This window comes from Drosophila miranda, chromosome XR, assembly GCF_003369915.1.
Source record: "Drosophila miranda strain MSH22 chromosome XR, D.miranda_PacBio2.1, whole genome shotgun sequence".
Classification (NCBI taxonomy): Eukaryota; Metazoa; Arthropoda; class Insecta; order Diptera; family Drosophilidae; genus Drosophila; species Drosophila miranda.
Window position 1 is genome coordinate 40,345,150 of NC_046674.1, and position 16,237 is coordinate 40,361,386.

Genomic DNA, 16,237 nt, shown 5'->3' on the forward strand with positions numbered 1-16,237 from the left:
TACATAGGTGACCATTCGTGCATTCATACACAATCATATCTAAAAGTGTGTTCTACTTCTGTCTCTCGACTTGCGGCAATAACGCTGACCTTGAGCTCGATCTCACATTACAGCTTCAGCTGTGTACTCTGTGCATAAGTGAACAATCTGCACTTCGACAGTGCCCAGTGTAAATATATACATACAAATTTTTAGTAAGTAATATATTTTTTTTAATTATAGGCTAGCTGTGAATAACTTGCAGTACGTTAGCAATGTCCTTGGTATTAAAGATCCCATTCATAAGCAAAAAATTTCACTAAAAGCAATGGATGTAGTGCTCTTTGGGCCGCCACGAGGTAAGAAAATAATTTAAAAATACCCGTAACGAAACTTTCAAAATTTTTGGACTTCATTTTTTTAAATGTATGTATAATACATAATATTTTCATCATAAAAATATACATAATACAGAAACCGGCACCCGTTGGAAGGACTATATATTGGTGACTCTGTTGCTAAGCGCCATTATCGGTTGTTGGTATGCTTACCAGCAAAATAAAAATGCCAAGCGTCACTTACGTCGTATGGCACAGGATATGGAAGGATTGCAGAAAGCCGAACAAAGTCTACAGGAGATGCAGAAGGTTTGTTTATTTGATACAAAGTGTGTGTTGGAAGCTGCCGAGCTTTTTTGGCAGCTCTGATTCCACATTTACAAATTAAAAATGTCTACGTTGCTAAGGTTACAATTTGCGGTTTATTGTTCGATGTTGTTTGTATCTTTTTGTTAGAAGCCGTGATCATGAACTTAGATTTAGGTGTTAAGCGCTTCGACGATGAAGAGGACTGGCAGACTGACTGACTGAAGGATCGAAGGAGTGGAGTATAAGTTATAAGTACGTTACATATGTGTGTGCGTGTATGCACTGAGAGACTACATGGGATGAGCGCGATAATAGACAACTTAAGAGAGAAGTTCTTGACGGTTCTTAAGAGCTTTTAACGGCTGCTGCTTCGAACATTCTCCCCCCGTTGAAAGACCAGGGCTTTTAACAGGGTCTTCAACTGGAAGAACGCACAGCTTGTTGACAGCTAGACGAGTGGTTCTTGGACGTTGACATGAAATGACTGCATCTTGCAAGAGGCGATACAATTACTGAAACCAGCAGAAGTCTGTTACGCGAGCATGCAGGATATTCGAGGAAAATTAGCACCAAAATTACTAAGAGAACTAGGCATGCATTCAAAATACAAAATAAAAATACCACTACAATTACTAATTACTAGAAAGGTGTGTAAGGATTAGTAATTTAATAAGAGGAAGAGAATTAGTGGTGGATTTAATATGGTAGAGGAAATTATAATCCGAGCATAATACCCTAAACGGTTCATGCAAGGAATAATTCGATATACAAAGTGGAAGAAACAACGGTGTAAAATTTCTAGTAAGTCTAATAGGTATCGTGAAGTTTATGCGGCTTAACAGATCAGGGCTGTCTATGTCATCCCTGATCAAGTTGTGCATAAAAATCACACCAAGCATTTTTCTACTGTTAACTGAGGATGGGAGGTTAACTAATAGAAGTCTACTAGAGTAAGATGGGAGTCTCACCCGCATCCCAGTTAAGGCCCCGCAGAGCAAAGAGTAAAAAGATTTTCTGTACTGATTCTATACGGTCCTGGTGTACTTTGTACTGAGGGCACCATACACAGGAGCCGTATTCTAAGATCGGACGAACAAGCGAGGTATAGAGAGTCTTTGTTATATAGGGGTCATCAAATTCCTTTGACCACCTCTTTATAAAACCAAGCACGCCCATGGCCTTATTTAACATGGTAGAAATGTGCTCGGAAAATTTTAACTTGGGGTCTAACATAACACCCAAATCATCCACCAAGTAATTCTCTCAAGAGAACCACCAAACAAGGGGCCAACAAGGGGCTAGAACGATGAAATGTCAGTACTTGAAATTTCGAGGCATTAAGGTGTAACAAGTTAGCACAACACCATGACTGAAAGTTATTGAGATCGGATTGCAAGCGAGAATGAAATAAAATGTCCTTATACTGGACACAGAGTTTAATATCATCCGCATACATACATAAGTACTCGAGAGTATGTTAATGCCGAAGGGAACTCATTAATACAGAGTGTGAAGAGTAAGGGGCCTAGATGGCTGCCCTGTGGTACTCCCGAAGAAACCTTTACTTGTAAAGAGAGGGAGTTTTTGAAGAGGACTCTTTGAGACCTGGAACAAAGATAGCTAGAAATCCATCTCTGGAAGTTGGGCGGTAAACCCTAAAAGGACAAGTATATGCGCTAAAAGGGAATGGTTTACAGAGTCGAATGCTTTGCTAAAGTCGGTGTAAATAACATCCGTCTGTAAGTTACCTTGAAAGGCTTTAATAATGAAAGAGTTAACTCTAACAAGTCCGTGGTGGTTGATCGCCGCCTTATAAATCCATGCTGAGTTGGAGATATAAGTGACTTGCAGAGATTTTGCAAGTGCGGAGTTAATACCTTCTCAAACATGTTGGGAATAGCGGATAACTTTGCTATAACTCTATAATTTTTTGCGTCAGACTTGCTACCTTTTTTATGGAGAGGAATTATAAACGATTCCTTCCAGATCGGGGGGAAGCAAGAAGAATCAATGGACAGGTTGAATAGTTTAAACAAAGGTCCACACAGAGCCTCGGCGCAGTACCTGAGTACACAACCTGGAACCCCGTCTGGACCCGGCGAAAACACCGGCTTAACTAGTCGAAGATCATGAAGTAAAGAACATTCATTTAACAAGGGACTGAAAATGCCATTCGACCTCGGTGAACCGTATGGGTACGGGTGACCAGAGTAGCTTTCCTCAGAATAGGTGGTTTGGAAGATCTGGGCAAAAAGATCGGCAATTGCCTGATCATTATTTGCCGACATATTACAAAATGATAGCGTGGATGGGTGTGCGGACGTTCTACGCTTACTGTTTACGAAGCAGTAAAACTGTTATGGGTTCTGAGAAAAACGTATCCTGCATCGAGATAGGTAGTTCTTATAGCATTGTGCATTAAGAACTGAAAAGTTTGACCGAGCTATTACATAGCGAGAGTGAGAAGTAGGAGAACCAACTTTTTGAAATTTTGTATAAAGTCTTGATTTTACGTTTTTTAGACTGGATAGCTCTTTGGTAAACCAAGGGGGTTTTCCAGATCTAATCGGACAAGAAAGCGGGACACAAGAATAAAAAAATGTGCCAAGAGCATTGTAAAATATATTTGTGCCTTTTATGACATCAGTGCACAAGTACAAAGCGAACCAATCAAAATCCCTAATGAGGTTATTAAGCTTCGCAAACTCGGCTTTACGAAAGCAGCGGACACGTTCAGATAGCCTACTCGACCGATCCAATACAGTTGGTCCTATATCTAGCGACACTTCGAAAGCAGGATGGTAGGCGTCTTCAGGTATAGTGAGCGGAAGGGCTCGGGTTAACAACACTAAGGTCGGATCCGATACAAAGCACAGATCAAGCAATCGACCCAAGGAATTTTTCACATGGTTGACTTGAGACAGGGACAGGTCAAGCAAGCCGTCAACAAAGTCATGTCGTGACATGGGCACTAGGTTACTAGACTCGTTTACCGAAGACCAAACAGTTCCTGGCAAGTTGAAGTCACCAAGATCTATCATATGATCTATATCTGATAGCGAGGAAGAAACAGCAGTTAAAGCGGACAAATGCTGCTTATAAATAGAGATATCCGAAGAAGGTGGGATATACGAGCAAGTAATGAATATAGCGAAAGCGGGAAGAATCAGTTTTACACACAGGAATTCCAGTTCCGGTATAACCTGGACTGTGAAGTGTTCCGACGTGAAGTTAGAGTCCACTGCAATCAGAACCACTCCGGCACGTCGAGACGAACGCTCCTTTCTAAAATTTGTGTACCGACCTGCCAAAACCTCGGAACTAAGAATGTCCGGTTTCAACCAGGTTTAAGTAAACACAATAACGTGGGAAGCAAATGCAACACTATCCCGGAAAAGAATACTGAGCTTACTACGTAAGCCTCTAACATTCTGATAAGTTTCTAAAAGAGAAGTTAGTTTTTTGGAGAGGTGGAAGCAGGACGAGAAGATGAGGAAGAGGAAGTTGAGGTTGAGGGTGGCACAATAGAATGATTTGTTAGAGTTATAGGGGCCTATTCTTCTTCTTAGCCATAAACTCCTTCACCACCAAATGCTTCGGCCAAAATTTGGCGGAGCAAATGGTGTCAAACTGAGTTGGGGAGATGCTTATCTTAAACGAGGCTATCTCCCTGGCGTAAGAGAAGTTAAATTTCTCCATCTTTAAACCCACGGCTTTAGCTCTGCTTTGAATAAAAGCAATTACATCATTAGATGTGAGGTCAGGGGCCAGCCGTGAAACAGGCCTAGTACCTGTGGTGGCAATATCTGGAGGTCTGACCTTCTGATCACTGGTGGGATCGGAATAGACAGGAGAACTAGCGAACTTGCGGACACCACGGACACGGACGCTGCAGACGTACTTGGCTGCACATTCTCCGAGGCGATGAATTCGGCTACCGAATCTGCATCGCCAGCAGCTGTCGATGCCCTTGGAGTGGCAAACGAGATCAACTGCTGCACACCGGGAGTGGTCGGAGTCAGTTTTTCGGCGGCGAGTGACGGTTGGCACTTGCAGATCCCGCGGAGTGACCTTTTTACGCCTCGGAGACTCATTCAGCAGACTGCCAAATTGAGACTCCATGGCTAGGAGCCGATCGTACTGCTTTTTAAAGCCAACGGTCAGCTCCTTAAGGCCCTTCCGCGTCTGCCTTATAAATAAGACCATTTCAGTCTCAACCGCACGGCATGCCTCACAACTATAGTGCAAGCCATTACGTTTTGATATGGCATCGCCCACGAGGCCCGTAAACCCAGCGCATTTTGCGTGCACTACGCTATCGCAGAGCCAGCAGGGGATACTCGGCTGATCACGGGTGATCTCTTTCCGACAAGATTTTTTGGCACATATCACAGAAAACTCCATAATAAAAAATTTCAACACAATTAAAATCAAATTATATTCTAAAACAAACCATGTGCCAGACAACGCTAATAGGATGATAGGAGAACAGTTGCAGCAGCAGCTAATGAGAGAGAGAGAGAGAGCTACTGAACAGAAAGTTATGAGAGCGAGAGAGAAAGAACAGTTATTGAAGTTGAGGTGATAGCAAGAGAGTGATAAAACAACAAAAGCTACAAGACGAGAGACGAGAGCTGTAATGCAATGTAATTCGTACTCACGGCAACAACACAAACACGACAAGCAGACGCCGAAAAATTAGAATTTAAATAAATAATGTTTAAACACAAATCAAAAGGCATGCACCGCGGAATATAATAGATTTCCAGATTGTAGGCTGGTTAGGAAGTTAATAAAAGTTAATTAATTATGAAAACACCGGATGTTTATGCAAAACAAAGGGAAAATATGCGAAAGAGAACGAACGAGTGGTTCCAGGTGGGATCTTCAGGATGGCAACTCGTACAGCGCCATCAGCTCCAGCGATGACCTTGATAACCCGCGCGAAGGGCCACATCAACGGCGGCAAGTTTTCATCCTTAATGCAAACGATATCGTTGACTTGGATCGTGGATTGTGGTGTGCGCCATTTGGCACGTTGTTAAAGTAGAGTCAGGTACTCCTCACTCCAACGTTTCCAGAAAATCTGCTAGCAACAGGCGAATTGCTGCCAGTGATCGAGTCGATTGAAGTTAAGACCCGTTATGTCTGGCTCAGTAAACTCCATCAGCGGACGAACAATTAAAAAATGTCCGGGTATAATGACGCCAAGATCTTCAGGATTTTCTGAAATCGAGATAAAGGGACGAGAATTCATTACAACCTGGATTTGACACACCAATGTCCGCAGCTCGTCGAATCCAAAAAGTGACGATCCCAACGTGCGATAGAAATGCTGTTTGTCTTCACTGCTGCCTCCCACAAGCCGCCGAAATGCGGCGAGCGAGGCGGTAAGAATCTCCAAACGAAGCCATTGTTGATGCAATGATTATGAACTTCAGCACGATGCTTTTCGCTCATAAATAGCCGCCGAAGGTCCTCTAACTCGTTCCTTGCGCCCACAAAACTGATGGCATTATCCGATCAAATGCATCGGGGAATACCGCGCATGGCAACGAAGCGTTTGAGGGCGCTCAAGAAATCAGCAGTGGTTAGGTCCTTCACCAATTCCAACCAGACGGCCTTTGTTGCAAAACAGATGAAAGCGCTGATGTAAGATTTAATCGGCGTTCGACTGCGCTCATCTGGCTTGTACTAGAAGGGACCGCAGTAGTCAGTTTTCATGCCGCCGATGGGCCAAAACTGTAAGCGAATCGCTCCAAGTAGCGACTGCGGACCAGCGTGGTGATGATTCCGATGAAAGTGCGTAATTATGGCGCCAATGGATGATCCCTGGCAAAAATGATTGGGTGGCGTGCATCGAAGCCGAGAGTTGAGTGCCTCAGGCGGCCACCAACACAAATAAGACCAAAGTCATCTATGAAAGGCGAGAGCAAGATGATTCTGCTGGAAGCCTCGACGCAGTTCACTTTCCGCATAGCAAGGTACTCAGGATACCGGTGGGCCCGTTGAACGATGCGACATAATAATTGCGATTCTTTGCGAAGGTCCTAAGATGAGAGATCCGGTGACTTCGTCCTACTGATGAGCTTCTGAACGTAGCCAAAGATGCGCATCATCTCTAAATGAGTTGATGTGCTTAAACGAAAATTTACGAAAACGGATGAGAGCGTGATATATCTTGGCTTAAAAGGTGGGACTAGACATAAGCAGATCATTTAACGAAAGACCAGATGGAGTAGCTGCAGAGTCGTCGAACACGACCCTCAGCTTTGTTGTGGAGCTGTCCTCTTTGATGACGCCATGATGTGGCAAGAAATATTATCACTTATGCCTATCTTCCTTGGGCACCAGAGACAAATGATAAAGGGACAGGTATTCCTTTATAAATGCCGAATATTTTTCATAAAGAGCTGGATTACGCTCGAACTTGCGCTCGAAATATTCCAGGCGCCGCTTTGCTTACAAATAGGATTCTCCCAAGGACTCTAAACTTCGCTTCATAGGAAAGCGAAAAGAGTATTCCCCTGAGGGTATTCCCCGCCACCAGATAGAATCCATTCGAGGTGTGTCTTCTGCAGCAAAGGTAATCCAGGTCCTACACACAGCAACTCAAAGAAAAGTCCAGCTCCGATGAGCAGATCAATCCGCTGCGGCTTGTGGAACGAAGGGTAAGCAAGCTAGATATTTAAAGGTATAGGCCAATTAGCAGTACTAATTGAGATGCAAGTGATGCTAGTGGTGAAATCTGAGAGACTGCAGTAAGTGACTTAGTTTTGCGCAGTTGAAGCTGATTAGCTATACGAGTAGTTACGAAATGCAATTGCGAGCCCGAGTCCAACAATGCGCGACATGGTATGAAAGTTCCAGCGCTGTTTTTTACGAGAACGACGACGGTGGCTAATAGAACAGGCTAAGACGGACGCTGGAATATATAAGCTTGCGACGAGGAGGGCGACAATGCAACCATGGTGGTATGATTTGGCTGTGGCTCAATTGAAGAAACAGCATGAAATATCTCTGTTGGACGAAGGAAATACAGAAGAGTGTGGTGCTGCGATTGGCAAGTACGGCAGGGACCTGATTTACAATCTTTCACGGGATGACCCTTTTGTAGGCAATTGACGCATAACAAGAGCCTCTTTGCTTCCATGTGACGATAGAGTTTTGAACCGTTGACAATTGACAATCATATGATTCGTGCCGACTTGCCAACCTGACCATCTTGCCCTTGCATGGAGTGATGAATGCCTTCAAGGGTACGACATCTTTGTACCAGAAAAGCAGATAATTTCTCGCAGGATGGAAGATCATGATTCGACGAAGCTGCTTCCCATTTAAATTGAGGCTCCCGGTCCAAATTCTTCAGAGTGCGTAGAAAATAACACAATCAGCTATTTCCTCCTTAGTTGCCAGCGCTTCCAACGCGCGAAAGCTGTGGGGTGTCTCTAATGTGTGCCTGTAGAATGAGACGTTTATTAGCAAATCTATTTTTGAGAAAATCTAATGCTGTGTTGTAATTAGCTTCGCTTATCTCCAACGAACTAATGGTGTCCAACGCCGCTCCGCAGAAACAGGACCGCAAATGCTGTAACTTCTCGATAGAAGTCAGCTCAGCTTCACTATCAATAACAGCGGTGAACAAAGAATAGAAACTTGTCCACTCTGTGTATGCTACATAGTGGATTCGGATTCACTTGGGTTCATTTGAAACGTGGTACAATGCGTGGGTTGCGAACTCTTGCCCAACTCACGCTGAGTTGCGAACAAGCGAACGAGTTCAAATTCAAGAGAGAGATATGTGCAGCCGGTCACGAGAGCTGACTAAGAGCGAAGAAAACTAACGGACCACGCTTAGAACTCTATACAGCCTGAAGCAGACGACGAAAGAGAAGCGAAAACTGCCACGGTTGGCCACAACGATCTATGCTAAGCTATTTTTCGGGAAATGCTACGTTAAACCTTCGAGTTTTACTTAACGAACTGCATGAAACACCTCTAACACACGGCAAGTCTACGGCGATCTGACTCCACATTTACAAATTAAAAATTGCTCCATTGTTAAGGTTACAATTTTGAGTTTATTTTTCGATGTTTTTTCTGTCTTTTTGTTAAAAGCCGTGGCCATGAACTTAGATTTAGGTGTTTGGCGCTTTGACGATGAAGAGGACTGGCAGACTGACTGACTGAAGGATCGAAGGAGTGGAGTATAAGTTATAAGAACGTTACATATGTGTGTGCGTGTATACACTGCGAGAGTACATGGAATGAGCGCGATAATAGAAAACTTAAGAGAGAAGTTCTTGACGTTACTCAAGAGCTTTTAACGGCTGCTGCTCCGAACAGTGTGTTAAATTATTTTTTCAATATTGCAGGAGCTGGAACGAGCTAGAATGGAGCAAGAAAATGTAGCAACGGAAAAAATGGATCTTGAACGGCGTCTTAAAGAGGCCCCCTCTCTTAGCTCATCAAACTCAGACTTAGAAGTGTTGCAGTTGAAAAAAGAAATTGAAATGCTGCGAAATGAATTGTCACGGGCCGAGTTTGAGTTGGTTGATAACTGCTGGGCCCCACCTCCGCAGCTTCAATCATGGCTGCAATACACATATGAATTAGAAAGTAAGAATCATCAAAAAAAGCGTGCTTCTGCAGAGAAACAGCTTCAGTCAGCAAGAGAGGCATGTGAAAAATTGCGCAAAAAACGCTCGAGTTTGGTTGGAGCATTTGTGTCTACTCACGGGAAAAGTATTGATGACGTTGATCGTTCAATTGTTGAGGCACGCAATGCCCTAGGAGAAGTAACAAACGAACTACAAGAACGCCTGCATCGCTGGAAACAAATCGAAACGTGCCTTGGAATAAACATTGTAAATAACAATGGATTGTCGTATTTGGAAAATGTACTGTATGGTCGTAATGGAGGCTTACAAGGTTCGATTGGTGTAAGTGGTGCAAAAGGCTCAAGAAGTACGTATATATATTTTTTTAAATTTTATTCGGTACTAATCCGATAAGTATCGTTAATATTTTTTGTTTGTTTAAATAGCACGAATTACTAGCAGTACTGATGACCTAGATGACGAGTCTGTGCAAGGTAAGCTGAACTTTGAGAACTTTTCACTGCTCGCAACGGAATAAACCTGCTGCGTCCGATTGCCACAGGCAAAACAATACAGCGCAAACAAACTGACAACTTACAGAAAGTAAGAAACAGACCAGGATTGCCCTTTATTTTTCGAGTCTCACTGAAATTGTTTAGAAATAAGTGATTCTATGTTAATGAAGGTCTTATATTGACGATTATGTATAAAATTGTAATATAAATTTGTATCTTATCATTGATGTAGCTAAAATTGCATCTATTATGTTATATACAAACATTTTTCAAACAGAAGCGCAAAAGACGTGATATACTTTAAAATGTTATGCACGTATTGAATGTACTTACAGATAAATAATTTATATTAATCCAAATTTGTTACATGAACTGAACTAAATGCTAATCTTTTTTAATGGCTTGCCGCTTTTGCTGTATTTTCCATAGCTTTGCAGAGAGAATAAAAATTGAAAAATTGGTCAGTTTGGACGGTATTTTTTCGAAATTTTGACTTTAAAAAGTCGAAATAAATTAGTTTATTTTTTGTATATTTTATTCGTATAGGTTTATATAGGGGATACTTTAGATGAACCGAGCATCTGTGAACAACATTGTGTCCTTTTTATTTTTTTGATCACATGTCAATGAAAAATGGAAATGTGCGAGGTTTAGTCAAATGACTGCAGCTTAGCCGTTTAAAAAAGATATACAAGATTCCGTAAATTTCGTTTGAGATACGAATAAAATATAAAACAAAGTTTCGAAAAAAAAACCACAAAAAATTATACTATGCAACACCAGATGTACGCTTCGAGCCAAACCGACTTTTTCTTTAAACATTTTGTCAATGAATTATGTTTGTTTTTATATGGCAATGTTTTTTTAGAGTTAGTCTTTCGTTTTTTCGCATAACTTAAGTTTCTTACATCTCGTTTATTTGAACATTGCAATTCTAAAAAGCTGACTTTAATTAATTGGGCGTCGTTTAAGGTATTGTTTGCAATCGGTACCTTCACAAATGACATTTACCGTTACTATATTTACAAAATTTACCATACAATACACCATTGCAATACACAAAAATAAACCATTATTCATTACAATATTTTAGAGACCCAAATCTATCAGAAAATGTGGGTTTGAACAACAGCATAGAGATGTGAACCATTTTAAACAAAATTTAGCAAATGTTAACGAAATGTATGAACGAAGTAAATTCTTTTCGAGGGATTTCGATAAAAGTTGTTATCGATGAGTTCATTTAAATCTGTTTGTAGGAATACATTTTTAATTTGGAAAAAAAATTAGCTCTTTTATGTAAACTTAACACGTTTAAATGTGAAAGGTTTGGTGTGGAACCAGGTTAAAATCGAAAACACGAGAAATGTGTTGTGCTGCAATATAATTAATTGATCTGCAAGGGTATCTAAAGCTTCTGTCGTCGAAAGTTGCATGTTGCTTGCTATACTTATATCTGTTTATAAAAAATTTAAGTGAGAGGTATTTCTTTTAGTTTTCTTATAAAAATATCATTAACTGGTAAAAAGAAATATTACTCTTTATAGTTAATTTTGAAAACAAATTTAAGTATTTGAATCGACAATATACTTATAATAATAATAACTTATAATAATAAATATTTGACAATTAAAGTATATTTATAGAATAAGAAATCCCACTTTTGATTTTGTTTGAAAAAAAAATATTTTTACTTACTTTATTTTACACAGCTCGAGCTTTGTAATTTCAGTAATTCATATTATAATAGAAACCTCGGACTCAATTTTAGAAAGTCCCAAACGGAAGTGATTTAATGTTCTTAAGGTTTTTGATTGTTGGGCCTTGGAGGCGGAGCTTTAAGTTTCTTTCCAAAAGCATTCGGCTTTGTCGGTGCTTTTGGGCTCGGATAGGAGCGTCGGAGCTTCGGCTGAAAGCAACGTCGGCTTAGATGAGAACGGCCGATAAGCGATCCGTTAGCCTGGATGGGGGCGGCGATAACAGATATTGACTAGAATATTCCTTTGCGACTATCATCAACTTCTGACATATATCTTTTTTTCTTTTTTGTCAGTATGATTATATTCTTGCACTTTTAAATTTGTAAATATTTTTAAAACATTTTGAAAGTCGATATTTTTATGCATTCCGAAGGATCTTTAGTTAAAAAACCTCTGGAAATATTAAAGCGATCAAAAAATAAACCAGAATTAGGTGTTACAAAATCAGGCAGGCTCCGGCTTTCACTTGCTTTTTCGTTTTGCGTTTCTCCCGCTTTTTTAATATTTTTTTTCATCGATATGTTTCACAGCTGTTAGCGCAAAACCGCAAAGTGTTGCTGCTCTGACCACTTATTTCCGAACCAAATTTTAGGTTTGGTTATGAAAAAGTTATTAATTAAGAAGGCTATATTACGCTGGTAATGGCGTCAAATTTATGTTAATGCATCAAGAAGTCATCTATTTTTTTTCTTTTGCAAATAAGATTCGTTTTGTTTTATAAAAACCCGTTTTGTTATCATTTTGGAGAGGAAAATATATCCGTTTTGAAATTTGTGTGATAGTGAAAACCGGAGCCTGCTTGAATGCTTGACTTCCCAATTGCAACAATGAGTGCCAAGAGTTGTTTAATTTCTTATTTCTCAATGTAAGTTACGGTATCACAAGTGTATACGAATGAAATTTCGTTTTCACCAGATACATACCACAAATGAATGCAAGTCTTTTTTAGAAAGACGCACGGGTGACCCTCGGTCGAAAAGAGCTGGCAGGTAATTCGAGCGCTTCGGATAATACAAACTTACGCATCTGATAGAGAATTCTTAAGGGCTTTCTAAAATGGAAAAATCGGGAGATATGTATGTGCCCTCAAAGTAGACCAATTTACACAGTGAGCAGCAGCTTACTGAATTTTTATGCACATACTTTCTTTCAGGTCGAATAAAAAGTAAGCTATGTTATGTATAATTCATGGTTTGGCCTCTATTTTGTTGTGTATTTATTTTTAACATTTCTCAATGAAAATAGCCTTAATAGAGCTGCCGCAGGTGTAAGAAGAATACAGAACACAAATACAAATAAAAAACATCCAGGGGGGAACGAGGGGGAACGTTGTGAGTTGCTGCGGATACCGCAACTCTACATTTATACCCGATATTTAGTCAGTATGGCTCTCCTCCGGTAGACGCAGCTAATATTAAAAGACACGACAAAGAGTGCGTGCGAGAGAGACAGAAAATCAGTCTGAGCGTGACGTCGGGCGCTGCGTAGCCACTGCAAATTGATTTGTTCCTTTTGGCTATAAAAATGATCTGAACTGATCCAGATTCAGCAATCTAATAGATATGGTTATTATGTATGATTCTGCGTTTTTAGTTTTCTCGTATCCTCAATATTGTGGATGCAACAGATTTTCGTCTTTTGTGGGGGCGGAACGGGGTGGGGCGAAATTTTGAGATACACGTTTTATAGTAAAATCTAACAGGAGTGCGGATACCAAATTTGGTTACTCTAGCCTTAATAGTCTCTGAGATTTTTGAATATCCCCAGATTTTCGCCGTTTGCGGGGGCGGAAGGGGGTGTAGCGAAATTTTGAAAGAAACTCGTCTCGGTCCGATATATTAGGAGTGTGGATACCAAATTTGGTTGCTCTAGCTTTTAAAGTCTCTGGGATCTAGGCGCTAATGTTTTACTCTAAGCAAAGCCGGCTATGCTACGTGTGTGTTAGAGAGAGACAGGGCGAGAAAAAATGAAATTGTTTTCTTGATGCTGGCTATAATAATATTGGGATCCAATTCAGATTCTGCAGTCTAAAAGATATGGTCATTCTCTACGATTCTGCGTTTTCTCGTATCTTTAAAATTGTGGATGCCACAGATTTTCGTCCTTTGTGGGGGCGGAAGTGGGCGGGGCGAAGTTTTGAAATATTTTTGTAGCAGTGACATATCACAGAAGTCTGGATCCAAAACATCGTTGCTCTAGCTCTTATAGTCTTAGAGCACTAGGCGCTGAAGGGGACGGACAGACGGACGGACGGACAGACGGACAGACGGACAGACGGACAGACAGACAGGGCTCAATCGACTCGGCTATTGATGCTGATCAAGAATATATATACTTCATGGGGTCGGAAACGATTCCTTCTGGAAGTTACACACATCCACTTTTACCACAAATCTAATATACCCCAATACTCATTTTGAGTATCGGGTATAATTAAATGAAAATTACATAAAGTTTATGTATGAATATAAAAACTTAGGACTTATGTATGGTAGAGTCCAAAGAAGATGGGAAATATTATTTGGACGTTGACATGCAATGACTGCATCTTACAAGAGGCGATGCAATTACTGCACCGTCAAGTGGCCCGTCTGAAACCAGCAGAAAGCTGTTAAGCGAGCATGCAGGAAAGATAGCTGTTAGACTAATATTCGAGGAAATATCAGAACCACTCCGGCACGTCGAGACGAACGGTCCTTTCTAAAAGTTGTGTACCGGCCTGCCAAAACCTCGGTACTAGGAATGTCCGGCTTTAACCAGTTTCGGTAAGCACAATAACGTGGGAAGCAAATGCAACACTATCCCGGAAAAGAATGCTGAGCTTATTACGCAAGCCTCTTACGTTCTGATAGGTTGCTAAAAGAGAAGTTCGTTTTTTGGAACGGTGGAAGCAGGACGGGAAGATGAGGAAGAGGATGTTGAGGTTAAGGGTGGTACACTGGACTGATTTGTAAGAGTTATGGGAGGCCCATTCTTCTTTTTAGCCTTAAACTCCTTCAACACCAAATGCTCCGGCCAAAATTTGGCAGAGCAAATGCGGAGTGACCATTTTACGCCTCGCAGACTCATTCAGCAGTTGCAGACTGCCAAACTGAGACTCCATGGCTAGGAGCCGATCGTACTGCTTTTTAAAGCCAACGGTCAGCTCCTGGAAGCCCTTCTGCGCCTGCCTGATAAAAGCCACCATATCATTCTCCACCGCTCGGCATGCCTCACAACTGTAATGCAACCCGCGCATCTTGCGTGCCCTACCCTGTCGCAGAGCCAGCAGGGGACATTCGGCTGATCGTGGGTGATCTGCTTCTTACAAGTTTTTTTTTTGGCGCAGACCACAGCGAATTCCGTTTTATATTTTTATTTATGCAAAAATTAACAACAAATTCTCAAAGCGGAATTAGTAAAAAAATAGCAGGGAGGAGAGCGGTTATAGCGAGAGCTACTAAGCAGAGAGCGCAATTGCTCAGAAAGTTTAAAGAGCGAGAGAGAAAGAAAGAACAGTTTAATGTCCGGTCCCTTAATCCAACCGAAACTGTTTCATATTCTTGCTCGATTTCGGTCATACGCCGTTGTGATTACGGGAGATCTGTAAGATGTATCGATGTATAAGAGTCTCGACCGAGGATAGCAACTTGCAGTGTATTCTGTGGAGGAACTCCAGGGAAGAGGACTTACGTATGTTTCAATTGGACACCGTTACTCATGGGACGAAGCCTGCTTCCTATTTATCTGTGCGAGTCATGTATCAGTTGGCAATGGACAAGCTCAAATCCTTCGCTTTGACTTCTACGTAGATGACTTGATGTCTGGAGCCAGCTCTCAGGAAGAGGCTACCCGCATTCGGGAGCAAACTGCTGGAATTTTGTTTAGAGGTCAGTTCAGATTGAGGAAATGGTGTTCGAACGTGCATGCTATGCTGGATGGAGTGGTAGAAGAGGACAAGGAAACATTTTTGAAGTTCGACGATGGCAGCCATGTGACTAAAAGTTTAGGACTTGCTTGGGATCCGGTTTCTGATCAACTGTTATTTTCGTTCTCGGCCCTACATTTTCTTCAAATTCCTACAGGCGCTCTGTTTTTTCATCCATAGCGCGATTCTACGATCTTCTCGGACTAGCTGGTACCGTAATTACTAAATCCAAAATCTTTCTCCAGCGTTTGTGCCAAGAGAAGTTGTCTTGGGATGAAAGCGTTCCAGACGCACTGAACACCGAGTGGCAGGAAATATGTAGCAGTTTTGGCCAGATTCGACGACTTGAATTTCCTTGGCTTGTACTCCTTCCAGACTCTACGCTAGAAATTCACAGTTTCTGCGATGCCAGCATCGAGGCTTATGGTGCATGCATTTATCTTGTGTCAAGGGGCTAGCATTCCAGCAGTCACTTACTTTGTGCCAAATCTCGTGCGGCTCCTTTGAAGACACTTACGGTACCTAAGCTGGAGCTTTGCGGAGCGGAGTTGTTGGCTAAGCTCATATCTGTGACAGCTGGAATGAATGTCTTCAAGGGAATGTGTTGCTGTTGGTGTGATTTTGCCGTTGCACTCTCTTGGATTCGGGACGAGCCGTCAAGATTTAATATATTTGTAGAAAATAAAGTGACAACGATTCCGAAAACGACCTACCAATTGGAATGACGTTATTTTCCCACAGCTTTACAGCCAGCCGGCATTCTGTCTCGAGGGGCTCATCCGACTGAGCTGAAGGAGTCACCTCTTTGGGCTTATGGTCCTCCATTTCT

At 41.5% G+C, this 16,237-nt stretch overlaps 1 protein-coding gene across 4 annotated transcripts in view; it reads left to right on the top strand.

Annotated features, from left to right (window-relative positions):
- Positions 1 to 10,205, top strand: part of LOC108156568 (stromal interaction molecule homolog) — a 193,307-nt gene extending 183,102 nt beyond the window's left edge. For all 4 annotated transcript variants that reach the window (XM_033387131.1, XM_033387130.1, XM_033387132.1 and 1 more), the window contains exons 5-8: positions 223 to 338; positions 454 to 626; positions 9,002 to 9,593; positions 9,673 to 10,205. In XM_033387131.1, coding sequence (XP_033243022.1) covers positions 223 to 338; positions 454 to 626; positions 9,002 to 9,593; positions 9,673 to 9,764 — 973 coding nt within the window. In that variant the 3' untranslated portion in view covers positions 9,765 to 10,205. The remainder of the gene's footprint in view (positions 1 to 222; positions 339 to 453; positions 627 to 9,001; positions 9,594 to 9,672) is intronic.
- Positions 10,206 to 16,237: the final 6,032 nt, after the last annotated feature.